The following is a 19190-nucleotide window of genomic DNA, read 5'->3' on the forward strand; positions in this document are numbered from 1 at the left end:
TTGAGGGTTGTGTAAGTGTGTAAAAAAAAAAAAAAAAAAAAAAAAAAAAAAAAAAAAAAAAAAAAAATATATATATATTTTTTTTTTTTTTTTTTTTTTAAAGCAGTAAGAAGTAAAAAATCTGTTTGTGTGAACTTTCAAATTACATCTTCAGTCTAAGAGTAAAATGTAAATCTTTTACAACTTTTACAACTTTTGACAGCTGCTGTAGTTGACAGCAAAATATACAAATTATGAAATCTCATCTTCAACATTTGACATAAACTCTAGCAGACATTTTCCATGAATAGGGTGCACTTTGGTGTTCCATTACATTTTTTAAAGTAACATCATTTTGACCATTTATGCAGCATGGCGGGAGTGCATGAAAATATTTTCATTACTTTTCCCAATTTTTACAAAAATTGTAGAATTAAAGGCATTTGTCATGCTTAACTATTCTACCATGTTACCAATGAATAGTTACCAAGTATTTGTAAGAAAAAATGATCAAACATCAATGATCAACATTTTCTTTAATATATGGGAAATACAAGTTTATCAGTAGCTTCAAACCAGCATTTGGTCCCAAACTAGCAAGCCCCATTTGAGTGATAGCAATATTTAAAACCTTACTTTTAAGCCCGTTACCAGTTCTGGAAGTTATATATATATATACATATACATATATATATATATATATATATATATATATATATATATATATATATATATATATATATATATATATATATACAGGTGCATCTCAATAAATTAGAATGTCGTGGAAAAGTTCATTTATTTCAGTAATTCAACTCAAATTGTGAAACTCGTGTATTAAATAAATTCAGTGCACACAGACTGAAGTAGTTTAAGTCTTTGGTTCTTTTAATTGTGATGATTTTGGCTCACATTTAACAAAAACCCACCAATTCACTATCTCAAAAAATTAGAATATGGTGACATGCCAATCAGCTAATCAACTCAAAACACCTGCAAAGGTTTCCTGAGCCTTCAAAATGGTCTCTCAGTTTGGTTCACTAGGCTACACAATCATGGGGAAGACTGCTGATCTGACAGTTGTCCAGAAGACAATCATTGACACCCTTCACAAGGAGGGTAAGCCACAAACATTCATTGCCAAAGAAGCTGGCTGTTCACAGAGTGCTGTATCCAAGCATGTTAACAGAAAGTTGAGTGGAAGGAAAAAGTGTGGAAGAAAAAGATGCAAAACCAACCGAGAGAACCGCAGCCTTATGATTGTCAAGCAAAATCGATTCAAGAATTTGGGTGAACTTCACAAAGAATGGACTGAGGCTGGGGTCAAGGCATCAAGAGCCACCACACACAGACATGTCAAGGAATTTGGCTACAGTTGTCGTATTCCTCTTGTTAAGCCACTCCTGAACCACAGACAATGTCAGAGGTGTCTTACCTGGGCTAAGGAGAAGAAGAACTGGACTGTTGCCCAGTGGTCCAAAGTCCTCTTTTCAGATGAGAGCAAGTTTTGTATTTCATTTGGAAACCAAGGTCCTAGAGTCTGAAGGAAGGGTGGAGAAGCTCATAGCCCAAGTTGCTTGAAGTCCAGTGTTAAGTTTCCACAGTCTGTGATGATTTGGGGTGCAATGTCATCTGCTGGTGTTGGTCCATTGTGTTTTTTGAAAACCAAAGTCACTGCACCCGTTTACCAAGAAATTTTGGAGCATTTCATGCTTCCTTCTGCTGACCAGCTTTTTAAAGATGCTGATTTCATTTTCCAGCAGGATTTGGCACCTGCCCACACTGCCAAAAGCACCAAAAGTTGGTTAAATGACCATGGTGTTGGTGTGCTTGACTGGCCAGCAAACTCACCAGACCTGAACCCCATAGAGAATCTATGGGGTATTGTCAAGAGGAAAATGAGAAACAAGAGACCAAAAAATGCAGATGAGCTGAAGGCCACTGTCAAAGAAACCTGGGATTCCATACCACCTCAGCAGTGCCACAAACTGATCACCTCCATGCCACGCCGAATTGAGGCAGTAATTAAAGCAAAAGGAGCCCCTACCAAGTATTGAGTACATATACAGTAAATGAACATACTTTCCAGAAGGCCAACAATTCACTAAAAATGTTTTTTTTTATTGGTCTTATGATGTATTCTAATTTTTTGAGATAGTGAATTGGTGGGTTTTTGTTAAATGTGAGCCAAAATCATCACAATTAAAAGAACCAAAGACTTAAACTACTTCAGTCTGTGTGCATTGAATTTATTTAATACACGAGTTTCACAATTTGAGTTGAATTACTGAAATAAATGAACTTTTCCACGACATTCTAATTTATTGAGATGCACCTGTATATATATATATATATATATATATATATATATATATATATATATATATATATATATATGTATATGTATACTGTATAACAAATCAGTGTTTTAAACTGTATTAAATTTTCCCAAATGTTGGTAATAGGGTTGCAAAAATTGCAAACCTTACATAAATTAAATAGAAAAAATAAAACACCCTCTTGAGGTCGATGATAAAAATCTGTTGAAAATGGAAAAAAAAAAAAAATATTTCTTGGGCCTTATTTTGTACTCTATTCATGGAAAATGCCACCAAACAGCTGCGTCTCAGAATGGAGCATTCGAGAAATGTTTTGGAGGGTGACAGGAAGTGATGAGAGACGGAGGTCATGGCCACACATGCACTGTAGGAAGAGAGTGATTTAGTGGCTGTTGAGGTGGCGAGAGCACTGGACAGGTTCAAGGAGAGATTTGATGAAAAATATTTGGTGCCAGACGGTATCAAGGCCTTCACGCTGTCCGCAACTCTCCTCTCAGCTGAACAGTACTCCATCATGTCAGTCTGACACATAGCATCACATAGTTATTAAACACACTCAGCGTACCAACCAGCCTCAGTGGACACTCAGGTTAAATCAATCACATTTGAAATGTCTTACACGTACAATACACTCTTTGTTTTTGGTTTCATTAATAAATAAGCAGTCATCTGGTAGATGCTTTTTATCCAAATTGATTTACAGTACACCTATTACAGGTTTAGTGCACCTGGAGTAACCTGAGGTTGAGTGTTTCTCTCAAGGGCGCAATGATGATGGACCCTTGCAGGTTTCAAACAACCTTTCAGTTAATAGCCCAGATCTTTAAAGTCAATGTGAAATGCCATTCACAATTCATTTTACTTCAGCAATCTGATGTATTTACGAGTGAAACAGGTTATGAGAAACATTTAATATACAATTTTGTGAAAAGTTAATTGAAGAGGAAGGGTTTTCAAACCAAGAACTTTGTGATGTTAGCCAGAAATGAAAATCGAAGGCAGAGCAATTAATTACATGAATATGAACATTAGTTGAGAACATTTCTTTATTTGAACTGGCCTTTTCTTAACTGAATTCTGTAGGGTTGTTAAGAAACCAATGAGAACTCTCTGAAACATCCGCCACATTCGTGTGTCCAGTAAGCCAAGCGGAGATCTGGCCGATTTGAAAGAACTTCGGCCCATTCAAGTTGAAATGCAACAGATTAATATAGTTCAAGACTGAAAGACTCATTCCACCAGAGGATGCCGTTTTAATCCAAATACAGCCATTATGCTTCATCAGACTCAATGAGTCTGCACATGCATCTCTGTGGCTTACACTGGCCTGATGGATGCACAGGCAAGCACTCTGGGGTTTAACCTCGGCATGGGGTAATCCTCGTTGATGAATTAGGATGGCAACTCTTCATCCCTGAACCCAAATGAGGCATTCAGATGGAGATTTGGAATGTCAAAATACCATCCTTTATACAGAATGTGACAAATACTAACACACAGCAGAGAGAGAGTGAGGGATGGAAGATGCATCGTTTAAAGCTGTATTTAAGAGTTAGAGGTGCAGACCGTAATTAGCACCCTCTGGCTTTTTCTCATTGTTCCACACCTGCTAATTAATGTGTCCTTAGAGAGGCATGGGGACAGCACACACTTGTTATTTTTGTATTATTATTATTATTAGTCAGAGAAATAAATGGTTAGAGCTTCTTCAGGGTCATTGGATTCCCACTCATCAGAAATCATCACTAGAATTGTGCGGAATCTTCACCCACAGAAAATTCTGCAGATTTCTGCAGTATTCTAATGCCCATAATTCGCTAAGTTCTACTTATCCTCACCCCATGCATGTTTGTACATATTTGGGCTAATTTGTCACTTTCAGCTACCGATAGCTAAGTAATATTAGCTGTTAAGTGTATAATAATAAGTTGAGTATCTCAGCAGATTTCAACACATTTTATCATATTTTACCAAGGAATGTCCAGGTTAAATGGAAATATTTCACCCAAAAATGAAAATATTTTCATCATTTAGGCCACATACACACTAATATGTTTTTTTGTTTTAAAACACATTGGGCCTCATTCATGAAACACGATCAGAACGAATTTTGTGTAAATCATTCTTGAAGCCGTTGTGACGTAAATTTTCGGATTTATGAAAGTTTTCGTATTTTCAAAACGTTAGTCGGTACGAACACAATTTACACCTGCTCCTGACCATGTGTAAATCGTGCATAAGACATCTGAACGTGTTGTGTTCTTTCAGACAAACTGCCATGATTTCATTTTGATTTAAGTTCAAAGTTAATAAGTAATGAATAAATTAACTAATAATTAAATGAGTAAAAATAACCTTATATTCTTTTTAATTAGAAACGTTTCTTTTCTGCTTGCATTTTTTAAGTATATATTTTTTTCCCAACTCGGCTTATTGTTTTTCCAGCAGAAGATCTTGGCATGTTGTGAAAGGTTCATGGAAAAGCGCAGTTTGCATTTGATTTTCTTGAAAAAATAAATACTGTACAAATAATGCCATCTAGCATGACCTTTTTTTTATATGAGCTCTATAATTTAGGTTTCATAATTTAGTATAGACATTGGTAAATCATGTTCAGTTGATAACGCATGGTCGATGTTAATGCTGTTAAACCCATTAATAAGCACATCACAGGCAGATGCGTACAATTCAATGAAAAAAGAAAAAAAGAAAAAGCCTGCACACTGTCTTATAGCTTGCAAATCTGTAATATCTTACAACGTTTCGGTCAAAGACCTTCTTCATGCACTCTATCAATTTCTTTAAAGATTTTTCCTGTTGCAAGGGAAGTATATCACTGTACATTCTTGGATTTACTCAAGAACTTTCACCAATGAGCTGGCAATGCGCTCAACTGAACCAGAAAAGGTTAATAGTGGTGGACATCCTCCTGCCGGTGTGAACTGAACATTTTTTACACTAAAGCTTCATGTCAAACCACTTCTTTGACCTCATGGACTGTTTAATTCACAAAAGAACCTCTAGTGAGAACAAAAGCATGCTATGACTAAGTAAGTTCATCTCTTACTTTTTAGGACAAACATGCAAGTGTTTACTAAATCAATATTTTATGATGTGAATGCACTCCATCATATATATATATATATATATATATATATATATATATATATATACACACTGTATATATCGCTTCCTACTCATGTACTAGCGAGTCTGAAGCCATTCTAATATGGCATTTCATGGGCATGGATTATGATAATTGTGAATGAATGTGCACGCGCACTCTATTTACGAATGTTTGGAATTCACTAACACACACGTTTTATTAACAAATCTGGAGTATACGAAGCGTTTGTGAAAAGCTCAATTTTACATGTAAATTACTCCCAATTTTTTCATATAGTTAAGAAATTTTCTTGAATGAGACTAATTGATTTCACTACATTAACGAAAAACATTCAGTGAGAGGCAGTTCTGTGGATGAGGTCAACAGAGAGGTCAACAGAGAATGACCAGACTGGTTCGAACTGACAAAGTCTACGGTAACTCAGATAACCGCTCTGTACAATTGTGGTGAAGAATAACATCTCATAATGCTATTCTGAGATGCGGGTTGGTGCTGTTTAGGCTGCACGAGGGGGACCTACACAATATTAGGCAGGCGGTTTTAATGTTGTGGCTGATTGGTGTATATATGTTCGTAAAAGGCCATATATCATATTTCTGTATGGGTATTTTCAAAATTGTGCCTTTTAACGTTCATCCCAGTGAAATGCATTTCCCAATAATATTTCATTGTACTGTAAGTGCATTACATTAAAAACAAATGTTGTTTAAAAAAAAAAAAAATGACAGATTGACAAATCTAAATTAATTTATGTGGTTATCGACAGAATGTCACAGTAAAAGCTTTCCATAAATGTATGGATGCAAATCTTTTTCAAAGATTGAAAACCCAAACCAAACTCAGTTATCCTGTAATTTTAAACGACACATAGATCAAATAAATGTGATGTACTATGGTGGTTCCATGTTTTAAGAAAACGTTTATGAGTCCGTCACTACCCCCTCAGGGAGAATTTCTCGCAACTAGCATGAGACATTTTTCCCAACCACACTCGGATGTATGGTAATGTATTAAAATTTACTCAAGCTCTGGTTCCTAAATGAAGGAACACAAGCACTAACTGGAAGCTTCAAAACCACCTCTCTGCCACATCAGTGAGCTCAAAAAGCAAAGACTCAGCGTTTCTCCCGTTTTTCCAAAAATGTTTTGGGGGTAGACGCTGCCCTGTGGTGCAACCACAAAATGTGCGTGTAACCCTGTTACATCCAGGAATAGGGAAATCATGGCTTACTCTAGCTTTCTGTGCCACACGTGACACTGTACTACCAATGTTAATGCTTCCAGACACTTTTAATGATGAACATGCTTTTGTTGTCTTATGCTAAAGCAAATGGATAATTCAACAGAAAGCTGTAAAAGTCATAATGTTATAGTATGTTGAGAATTAATTTGTTTAAATGGACAAGTCTTCTAATTTCCAACAATTGTTCTAATTACTTTACCTGGTAGTAAAGTGGCAGTTAAACTTGTACAAATGTGTAAAATATGATATTCACAATTCGCAACTTCTATTTCCAAGTGCAACAGAATATTTTGCAGGATGCAGAACTCGACTTTACAAATTATTTAAAAAAGGTTTCATCAGTGGGAAAAGCTATTACGTTTTGATATAAAATTATGAAAACAAAACCTGACACAAAATAATGTCAATTTTTATTTCATGGTGTCTTTATAGGGATATTCCAGATTCAGTACAAGTTAAAGCATTTGTGGCAATGTGTTGATTACCACAAAAATTATTTTAACTCATCCCACATTTATAAAAAAAAATCTATAAACATTACAGTACAGACTGTTTCAAAAGTATAGCCACAAGATGTAAATACTATACATGATTTTAGTGTTATAAAAATCGCTTACTAACCTTATCTGTGTAAAGATATATCTGATATTGCATCTTCATTGTCAACACAACGTAGCACCTGAAATAGGGTAAATGCTGTAATGCCAGTAAATCCCTGATATTATCATGCTAAAATCATGTTAACACATATAATGTTTACGGTTTGTAGGCTATAATTGTGAAACAGTGTGTATTTTTAGCATTGATGGACTGGCCCCATTCACTTCCATTGTAAGTACCTTACTATAACCAACATTATTTTTTTCTTTTTTAATAAACAAGGGATGAGAAAAAAATTATTTGTTTGTGATAGATCAACATTATGCCACAATACTGTCGATTGTGCTTAACTTGCATTGAACTCGGAATGTTCCTATAATTTTTTTTCTTATTCTCTTTCAGTGTTGACCGATCGTCCTCCCCCCATCATCCGGCAGGGTCCAGCTAACCAAACTCTGGGTGTGGACAGTGTGGCTCTTCTCAGGTGCCATGCATCCGGGGAGCCTGTGCCCACCATCAGCTGGCTAAAAGACAGCGTCAGTCTTCTGGGGAAAGACCCGCGTATGTCCCTGCAAGACCTGGGCAGCCTGCAGATCAAAGGCTTACGGGTAAGCCTAAATAATTGTATTTCATTTTATGATAATTTAAGTATGTAGAAATTTTGACCAATATATTATATATATATATATATATATATATATATATATATATATATATATATATATATATATATATATATATATATATATTTATATCCAAGGAGGTCTATAATACCTGGAACAATCTATCTAATAATATATGTGATTTAAATGTTGCTTGCAATAAATTTCGTTTCGTCAGGGTACAATGGTTCTGCTGCATTCCATACAAGTTGGATGTGGGATATTCCTACTTGATATCTCCGACCATAAATGCATTCCATTCCCCGATATTCGGAAGATGACGTTTAAAGAAACAAAACTGCAATGCTTCCGTTAGCTTAGCAGGGGTTTGACTCTCATTAGAGATGTCTCCTAGCAACCCAACTGATAAAAAATGCTGCAGCGCTAGCATTTGTGCTACAGGTGTACGATTATCAAAAGAGATTATAATGTTTTATACACCTGTTTCTGCAGGCAGTTGTTAAACAAGCTTTAATATCATGTAATGTGGATCCGAACTCATTTATCGATATTACTTAATAAAGTGAATGTTTATCACTTACTTTCCAATCAAATCAAACTCAAATCAAATCCCTTTATTGTCACTCAACCATATACACAAGTGCAACAGTGGGTGAAAGTCTTGGGTGCGGTTCCAAGCAACATTTACAATAAACAACAGTTACAATAAACATCTGATTTACATATAACAGAGTTTACACATCTGTTACACAACACAATATACAGCTAATAATATACAATATACAGTATACACAAAATAAGAAGACTGTATACAAAATACTAACACTAATAATAATATACAATATATAGGATACACAAAATAAGAAGACTGTATACAATAAAATACACTGTAACCAATCGTGATCGATCAAGAGTTCAAAAGTCTGATTGCTTGGGGGAAGAAGCTGTCATGAAGTCGGCTTGTGCGGGTCCTGATGCTGTGATACCGCCTGCCTGATGGTAGCAGTGAGAGCAGCCCATGGCTCGGATGGCTGGAGTCTCTGATGATCCTCCGAGCTTTTTTCACACACCACATGGTACAGATGTCCTGGAGGGAGGGAAGCTCACCTCCAATGATGTGTCTGGCAGTTTGCACCACCCTTTTCAGGGCTTTGCAGCTGAGGGCGATGCTGTTGCCGTACCAGGCAGTGATGCAGCCAGTCAGGATGCTCTTTACAGTGCTGGTGTAGAACCGTGTGTGGATGTGGTGGTTCATTCCAAACTTCCTCAGCCGTCTCAGGAAGAAGAGGCACTGGTGAGCCTTCTTCACAATGGCCTCAGTGTGGATGGACCATGTGAGTTCCTCAGTGATGTGGACACCAAGGAACTTGAAGCTGCTGACTCTCTCTACTGGTGCTCCATTGATGGTGATGGGGCTCCTTGGTCTTGCTGACATTGAGAGAGAGGTTGTGCTCCTGACACCAGCATGTCAGAGTGTGCATCTCCTCTCTGTAGGCTGTTTCATCATTGTCAGTGATCAGACCTACCACCGTCGTATCATCAGCAAACTTAATGATGGCATTGGAGCTATGTGTTGCCACACAGTCATGTGAGTACAGGGAATACAGGAGTGGGCTGAGAACACAGCCCTGCGGGGCTCCAGAGTTGAGGGTCAGTGATGTGGAGATGTTGCTGCCCATTCTAACCACCTGGCGTCTGCTTGACAGGAAGTCCATGATCCAGCTGTACAGCGAGCTGTTTAAGCCCAGAGCCTGGAGTTTCTCATCAAGTTTGGAGGGCACTATGGTGTTGAATGTTGAGCTGTAGTCTACAAACAGCATTCTTACATATGTGTTCCTTTTTTCCAGGTGGGAGAGAGCAGTGTGTAGTGTAGATGCAATGGCATCATCAGTGGAGCGTTTGTTGTGGTATGCAAGCTGCAGTGAGTCCAGTGAGGTGGGCAGCACAGAGCAGATGTAATCTCTGATTAGTCTCTCAAAGCATTTGCTGATGATGGGGGTCAGAGCAACAGGACGGCAGTCATTTAAACAAGTGATTTTGTATTGCTTTTGCACATGCTCTGATGATGCAGCCCGGAATGCCGTCTGGACCCACGACTTTATGGATATTCATCCGTCGGAAAGATCATGTTATATCCGCTACAGAGACGGAGAGTGAACTAACCTCTGTGGCTTCGGCCGTGGGAGCTCTCTCTGTGAGGGTGGTGTTATTTCCCTCGAAACGAGCATAAAAAGTATTAAGCTCATCCGGGAGAGAGACAGCAGTGTTCACGGCGGAGTTTTTATTCCCTCTGAAGTCCGTGATGATATTAATTCCCTGCCACATGTTTCTAGAGTCGGTGGTGTTGAACTGTCCTTCAATCGTGTCCCTGTACTGGCGTTTGGCTGCTCTGATAGTTTTGCAGAGGGCATAACTGGCTTGTTTATTCTCCGCTGCATTCCCGGAATGGTCCGTGCATTAAGTGCCGCACGAACGGAGGAGTTGTCCGATTTGCCAAATGGTGGGTGGGGGAGGGATTTATAGCCATCCTGGAAGGGAGAATAGCAGTGGTCCAAAACCCGGTCCCCTCGTGTGTTGAAACTGATGTGTTGGTAGTATTTCGGTGCTATTGACTTGAAGTTGGCTTTGTTAAAGTCCCCGGTCACAATGAACACGGCTTCAGGGTGCGTGGTTTCCTGCTTGCTTATACTCCCATACAGTTCCTTGAGTGCCTGGTCTGTGTCGGCTTGTGGCGGGATGTACACAGCTGTGATAATGACTGCTGTGAATTCCCTTGGAAGCCAGAATGGTCAACACAGAAGCATGTGAAATTCCAGGTCAGGAGAGCAGAAAGACTTGATAAAATGTACGTTCCTCTGATCACACCAGGATTTGTTGATCATAAAACAAACACCACCACCTCTGCTTTTACCTAAGAGGTCTTTCGCTCTATCCGCTCGGTGCACAGAGAACCCCACGGGTTCGATGGCTGCGTCTGGAATCTCCGCAGACATCCAAGTTTCTGTAAGGCAGATAATGCAGCAGTCCCTTATCTCTTGTTGGAAAGAGATCCGTGCTCTCAGCTCGCAGAGCTTGTTGTCCAGAGACTGAAATTTTGCCAGTTGAATACTGGGTAGCAGGGGTCGATTTGTGCGACATCTTAGTCTGATGAGAATGCCAGCTCTCCTTCCCCTTTTTGGGCTGCCCAGACAAAGGGCTCTGCTGTCATGTTTGTAAACAGCAGGTCGGCATTGAGGTATTTAAAGTCCGGTTTTCGGTTTGCTATTGCAGAACCAATGTCCAAAAGTGTTTGTCTATTGCAGACAATAAGGCAGACAGCATCCAAGACAAAAGACATAAGAATTGTGGACAAAAGAAACAAAAAACTGCAACATTGGATCGGAGCTTGCAATGCAGCAGCCATACTTGGCGCCATCTTGAGTGATGTTTTTGCATATCCCATCTAAGCTCTGGTCAGAGCACAGGGTCAGCCATGATGTGGCACCCCTGGAGCAGATGGGGTCAAGGGCCTTGCCCAGGGGCCTAACAGCGGCATCTTGGCAGTGCTGGGGCTTGAACACCCAACCTTCTGGTCAGTAACCCAGAGCCTTAACCGCTGAGCCACCACTGCCCCACTTTGTATATCTCCCTGACTGTCGACATGTTTGTGTGATATCATGCCCCTGCATCTCGGTGAAATCGGAGTTCAGAATTTCTGCACGAGCCTACAAGTTGTAATTCTGACTTCAAGATGCATTCCATTGCACTTTTCCTAATAGGAAGGTGTTAAATTCGACTTTCCGAGTTGAATGGAATGCAACACTTCTTTTCAAAACTTGATCCGACACTGAATGCTCAAGCAGCCTAATTTACACTTAGAAAACTCCTGATGTTGCTATAACAATGCAAAAAGCCCTTACTAATTTGCTTGAAGTGAAAATCAGTCCTCCTTTCCTGTTTAATAAATTAAGCAATCACACAGTCATGCAGAACATCTCGTGTTTTTAAATCCATAAGGATCTCTTTCTCAATGGCAATACCAGCAGTGATGACAGCCGACTCATCAACAAGATCTTGTGCTCTTCGCTTTTAAAATATGTACATCACTTAAAGCATCATTGCGTTACTCAAGGCCAGCTAGAAGATATCCTAAAGATCACACCCACCAAGAACAAATAAATCAATCTTATTGGCTGATGAATCTGACAATCTGACTTTAGTTGCCCATTCATTTGCACTGTTGAGGGATTCTGAAGAAATTCTGAATGCCTGACAGGGTGAAGCTCAAACTCACGCGCTGCTTCGGGCATGCGATTTGTGAAACAGTTGTCACACTTTGCTTGTAAGCATCGAGGAATAAATTCTGACTGGATATACTTTTAGTTTTTCTCTATTTGTTTGTAGATTAATTAAGAGTGGGAAGCGATTAAAAATACATAGGCAAGAAGGTGATTGAAAATGAAATATTTATTTATTTGGCGTGTTAGGCCAGCAGAGAAGGCTTTGCTGGCCCTGATATATAGATAGATAATATACAGGTATATATTTATTTATTATATAAAGTATTGAAAAAGAGTATACTGTTTGAACTGAATAAGCCTCGATATTGGCTCTTTCCAATATCAGACACATAATTATTATTTTTTTATATATATTTAAAAAGCACTAATATTGGCCACTATCAATATACATAGTAGAAGGCACAAGCTCTATGTCCAGATGTGTGTCTGTCATTGTCTTTCAATGGGTGTGTGTATGTGTGTGTGACTCCCAGCTGTCAGAACCCATCTGTGTGTAAGTGTGAGGTATAGGCTTAGCAGAATTCAATCAGATATTGGTATAACAGAGATGGGCAGAGGGAATCATATTGCATTACGGGGATGAATGGGAAATATTGATTTTGGTAAATTGTTTGATACTATCACTTAGGGATACGACAGCTCTCCCAAGAATCATTTATGGAAGTCTGGACAGGCTCCAGCTACACACACACACACACACACACACACACATGTTGGTGTGGCTATCCTTATGAGGACTCTCCATAGACATAATTATTTTTATACTGTACGAACTATAGATTCTATCCCCTTACCCTAACCCTACCTCTAAACCTAATCCTCACAAAACATGTTCTACATTTTTACATTATCAAAAAAACATTGTTTAGTATGTTTTTTAAGCGATTTGAATTATGGGGACAATAGAAATGTCCTCATAAACCACATTTATAGCATAATACCCTTGTAATTACCAGTTTGTAAACTAAAAAAAAAAAAAATCCTTGTAAACCACTTAAACTTGCCCACACACACACAAACAAACAAACAAACACACTTTGAGGGCCATATTAAATTTGAAGTCCCCAAGTCTGCCCCATCAGGGTGGAATAGCCATTACGGTTGACAGTGCTGCCCACCTCTGACATTTTATCTAATAAATGGAGGCAAGGCACTCTGATGAAAGAACATCTGGGAGAAGGTCCCGGAAAGGTGTATTTGTGTGTGTTTGGGGGGGGGGGTGTATGCCAGCTGTCATCAGTCCAGGGTTTTAGCAACTGCCCCTTTAAATGAATTAGTCTGCCTCTCTTTGCGGTTAGGTCTGTGAATTTGCCAGCAAGGGTAAAAGCTGGCATTAGTGTCAGCACTTAAGCTAAACTGGACGTGCCTCAATGTTTGTATTTCCATCAAAGGGAACGATTGGGTTTGTGTGTTTTAACCGCAGACAAAATTGATTTGCTGTTCACTGAATTTTCAATGCTTCCAGATTTGAGTGTTATTCGACAGTTTTTGCTTTTTCTAAATTTGTTTTTATTGTAATACTATTTTTTTTTTTTTTTTTTTTATTCCTATCCCAGTTTAATATGCAAAGACAAATAAGTATTGTTTTCCCTGAAATGTAAAAAAAAAAACTGTGGCTCTATCAAAACATTGCTCTGTTTGTTTGAGCATCCCAACAGTAGCTCAACCAATGGCAAGAGTTTGGGCCGGGACTATCTGTTTGACCACAGGCAGAAGAGGGGAATGTTTTGGTAACCTTTTAGAAAACAAACATATTTTTGCAATTTTGTTTAGTGACGTTAATAATGCAGAAATTACACTCTTCACCTTTAAATTTCAGTTTCGTTTTAGCTATGGTTTTAGTTTAGATTTTATTTTATCAGATATCTGTTTTGTTTTTTTATATATTTTATTAGTGAATATACAGTATATACACTGGCAGCCATAAGTTGCAGATGTGCAGCAGTGACAGCTTTGCAGATCCTTGGCATTCTAGCTGTCAGTTTGTCCAGATACTCAGGTGACATTTCACCCCACACTTCCTGTAGCACTTGCCATAGATGTGGCTGTCTTGTCGGGCACTTCTCATGCACCTTACAGTCTAGCTGATCCCACAAAAGCTCAATGGGGTTAAGATCCATAACACTCTTTTCCAATTATCTGTTGTCCAATGTCTGTGTTTCTTTGCCCACTCTAACCTTTTCTTTTTGTTTTTCTGTTTCAAAAGTGGCTTTTTCTTTGCAATTCTTCCAATAAGGCCTGCACCCCTGAGTCTTCTCTTTACTGTTGTACATGAAACTGGTGTTCAATGAAGCTGTCAGATGAGGACATGTGAGGTGTCTATTTCTCAAATTAGAGACTCTGATGTACTTAACCTCTTGTTTAGCTGTACATCTGAGCCTTCCACATCTCTTTCTGTCCTTGTTAGAGCCAGTTGTCCTTAGCAGTTGTAGACTGTAGTGTACACCTTTGTATGAAATCTTCAGATTTTCTTTTTTTTTTTTTTTTTTGGCAATTTCAAGCATTGTATAGCCTTCATTCCTCAAAACAATGATTGACTGATGAGTTTCTAGAGAAAGCTGTTTCTTTTTTTTTTGCCATTTTTGACCTAATATTGACCATAAGACATGCCAGTCTATTGCATACTGTGGCAACTCAAAAACAAACACAAAGACAATGTTAAGCTTCATTTAACGATCCAAATATCTTTCAACTCTGTTTGATATAATGGCAAGTGATTTTCTAGTACCAAATTAGCAATTTAGCATAAATACTCAAGGATAAGATGTTGGAGTGATGGCTGCTGGAAATGGGGCTTGTCTAGATTTGATCAAAAATGACTTCTTTCAAATAGCGATGTTGCTGTTTTTTACATCAGTAATGTCCTGACTATACTTTGTGATCAGTTGAATGCCACTTTGGTGAATTAAAGTACCAATTTCCTTAAGAAACAGCAAAATCCGTACATTATTCCAAACTTTTGGCTGCCAGTGTATATATATATATATATATATAAACTAAAATATATTAAATTCTTTAATAATTATATATACGGTACTATGCAAAAGTTTTAGGCACTTGTGAAAAATGTTGCATAGTGAGGATGTCTTCAAAAATAATGACATAAATAGTTTTCATTTATCACTTAATGTCATACAAAGTTCAGTAAATGTAAAAAAGCTAAATCAATATTTGGTGTGACCACATTTGCCTTCAAAACAGCACCAATTATCCTAGGTACACCTGGACACAGTTTTTCTTGGTTGTTGGCAGATAGGATGTTCCAAGATTCTTGGAGAAATCTGTTTAGGATGTCTCAGTTGCTTCTGTCTCTTCATGCAATCTCAGACTGACAAGATGTTCAGTGGGGGGCTTTGTGGGGGCCATGACATCTGTTGCAGGGCTCCCTGTTCTTGTATTCTAATCTTTTCTATTTGCAAAAGTAAAGTTTGTGAGTCTAACATTTATATTTCCTATTGACACACTAAAGCTGAAGATATAATTAACCATCTAAAGACAAATGCTTATAATTATTAAATATTTAAATTCCAAAGTATTCTGTACTACAGAGTGTTTTTGAATGTTTTCGGCGGTGGAAAATGCCATTCCAGTATGATGAGGCCTAAATGTAGCAAAATCAATTAATTTTCAAGCAAAATATTTTAATGTGGTTTAGTTATTCATTTACTTTGCTTTCATTATTTCATTTCAGTTTATGCAAATGTTTTTCCTCAATCAGTACGTTTCTGGGTTTTAGTTTACCATAAAAACGCTGATAATAACCCCCTCTTTTTCTTTCAGCTCACTGATTCTGGTATCTACACCTGTGTGGCAGCAAGTTCCAGCGGGGAAACATCGTGGAGTGCTTTCTTGGAAGTCAAAGGTACTTTCGCACTAATGTGCAATTTTCAAAACCACACTCTGACTGACTGTAAATTTACAGTCATTATTATTTCTGGGAACAGTGCGAGCTCCTGATGTGCTTATAACTCTATTCTTCTCCTCTCTTCAGAGTCGGGTAGTCTTGTGGTGGATAAGGTCAGAGATGAGAATGATCTCCCAGGTCCCCCGTCCAAACCTCAAGTTACCGATGTCACTAAAAACAGTGTGTCATTGTCCTGGCAACCTGGCCTCCCCGGAGCGTCACCCATCTCTTCTTATATTATTGAAGCTTTCAGGTATGAATTTTATAGTGTTATGTTGTTTTTGACAGAATCTTTGATGAAAACTTGTTAATTTGACACAAGATTCATTAAAAAAATTGGTCAAATTCTCACACTAAGCAAAAAAGACTTCAGTCAGTGAAGATGCTGTTTTTAATTTTTAACACAAAAAAGCCTTGGAGGGATTGAAGTATAGTCCAGTCAAAATGTCATACCATCAGTCAACAAAAAAATTGGTCTTTCCACAAATTTCAAGTGGACAAAATGTCTGTAGTCGTGACCTAGGATATTAAGTCAAGATGAATGGACTGTACGTATTTCCCCCAAAGCATCATCTGCGTCAAAATTAAATATGTTGTCCTCTTTGACCATTGTCTATAAAGACATTACAAACATCCGTAACATCACTCTGCCTCATTCTCATGCAGCCAATCAGTGAGCAACAGCTGGCAGACTGTGGCTGATCACGTGAAGACCACGCAGTACACCATTAAGGGCCTCCGACCCAACACCATCTACCTGTTTATGGTGCGAGCTGTCAATGTCCAGGGTTTGAGTGACCCTAGCCCCATGTCCGAACCCGTACGCACTCAAGGTAATCAGACTTTTCACAGTTTAATATGCAGAGACAGCTATAAGTCAACTATTCATAGACTGATTTCCCTTAAAAAAATGTTTACATTGTGGCTCTGTGGCAGTGTATAAAATTGGAAAAGGAATGTTATTTATGGTTTGAAAGCCTAATTATCTGAATTCTGACCTGGTGCTTCTTTAAAGTCAGTATCAATTCATTAAAGTCAATACTTTTCAAATTGAAGCTGTTGTCCACAGAAAAAGAAGCCTAGTGTAGGTACCAAATGGCCCGATGATCCCACAAGCTCATTAGTTCCTGTGACAGAGTATAATGTAGAACAAACATCTACTTTTGGAGTGTATAATTGAGTTAGTGCCCTGGCTGGTACCTTAATGATCACTACAGGGAAAAAAAGGCCAGCCTTGAACTGGAAAAAAGATTTGATTAAGGTGCCACAGAGCCCTCCATATGTTCATTAGGGGTGAGTGATTCTTGAACCCTGGGTGGATGTAACCTCACAGGTTGAGTTGAAGCTTTTTTTTCTGCTACTGAGTCAATGAGAATGACTCCTCATTGTCTTCTTTTAGAGGATTAAATTGCATTTAAGGGATTATGTTGTACTGATCTGTGATTTAGCATTGTCAATGCACTATAAGAGTTAATGGCATTGGCTTGTGTTTCTCTCTTGACAGATATAAGTCCTGCAGCTCAGGGTGTGGATCACAGACATGTACAGAAGGAGCTGGGAGAGGTTATTGTGAGGCTACACAACCCTGTGGTACTCAGTCCCACCACCATACAGGTCACATGGACGGTAAGACACTCTGTGATTGGACAGAGGTTGGAGCGCATTAACTGTGATTTGCTCATAGAGACCCAAGCATTGGCATTAATTATGCATTTTTTTTTTCTCCTTAGAAGTGATTTAGGAAGCCACTGAAATATTATAAAAAATCGAAAATGTTGAGCGCATTTTGTTTTGGGGTGAATTTTGTATGACATTAGCAAACTGTCACATTCAGTATGCATTTTGTCCCCCACCAAAACTGTTGTTTTCACACAGTTTAGAGTGTCAGCTACTGTTATATGTAGGTTTTTATTTTTTTTTATTTTATTTTTTATAAAAGTATTAATTAATTGCTTTAAACAAATGTTGCATTTCTTCTACGCGGGGTCTCGGATGTGAACTGGGATCGGACAGAGATTATAGCATGTTAACAGTGATTGGACAGAAGTTATAGAATATGAACTGTGATTGGACAGAGATTATAGTCCATAAACTGTAATTGGACAGAAGTTATAGCACGTGAACAGTGATTGGACAGAGGTTATAGAACATGAACTGTGATTGGACCGATGTTGTAGCACATGACCTTTGACGGCAGAGGTTGTAGTGCATGAACTGGGATTGTACAGAGATTATAGCACGTAAACAGTGATTGAACAGAGGTTATAGAACATTAATTGTGATTGAACCAATGTTGTAGTGCATGAACTGTGATTGGACAGAGGTTATAGAACATTCATTTTGATTGAGCCGATGTTGTAGTGCATCATCTGTGATTGGACAGAGGTTGTAGTGCATGAATGGGATTGGACAGAGGTTATAGCATGTTAGTAGTGACTGGACAGAGATTATAGAACATTAACTGTGATTGGACAGAGGTTGTAGCGCATGAACTGTGATTGGGCAGATTTTATAGTACATAAACTGTCATTGGACAGAGGTTATAGCAGCTCTATTTAAACCCATTTCATTATTTACTAATAATTTGAGATTTTTTAGATTTGAGATATTTTTGGCTCTTGTATGACAAGTTGTGTGTGGTGTTCCTCATTTGTAAGTGTCTGCTAAATGAATAGATTTGAATAAACCTTTTTAATCACTCTATATAGAATAAGGCTATTTGAAACAAATCATTATCTGTTTTTATGTGTATTATTTTGTGTATTTGTCAGTTTATGAGTTAGTGCAGTTTTAGTGAGTTAATGAGTTTAAAAAAACAAACTCAAAAGAGTACTTGCATACTGTTGCCTTTTCCCACCGCTGTCTTTCAGCATTGATACGATCTCTCTAAATGTGTTTATTGTGTTGAATTGCATTACAATTGAGGTTTTATAGCTTTGCCTGTGTCACATTAGTTTGTAAGCACTCTCCTGCGGTATATTAATGATTGCTATCAACAATCATTACGGTGACGAATATAAGCATCTGTCTGTTGAGTCTAAATGGCGGAGAGTATTTTTCTCATATGAATAATCCATAAATCAACAACCCACACA

The 19190-nt window shown here is 38.0% G+C and overlaps 1 protein-coding gene across 1 annotated transcript in view; it reads left to right on the forward strand.

The window, feature by feature from the left end:
- Positions 1-19190, forward strand: part of LOC127429841 (roundabout homolog 2-like) — a 281922-nt gene that overhangs the window by 203457 nt on the left and 59275 nt on the right. The window contains exons 9-13 of the mRNA XM_051679117.1: positions 7691-7896; positions 15972-16053; positions 16183-16348; positions 16762-16928; positions 17600-17721. Coding sequence (XP_051535077.1) covers positions 7691-7896; positions 15972-16053; positions 16183-16348; positions 16762-16928; positions 17600-17721 — 743 coding nt within the window. The remainder of the gene's footprint in view (positions 1-7690; positions 7897-15971; positions 16054-16182; positions 16349-16761; positions 16929-17599; positions 17722-19190) is intronic.

This window comes from Myxocyprinus asiaticus, chromosome 39, assembly GCF_019703515.2.
Source record: "Myxocyprinus asiaticus isolate MX2 ecotype Aquarium Trade chromosome 39, UBuf_Myxa_2, whole genome shotgun sequence".
Classification (NCBI taxonomy): domain Eukaryota; kingdom Metazoa; phylum Chordata; class Actinopteri; order Cypriniformes; family Catostomidae; genus Myxocyprinus; species Myxocyprinus asiaticus.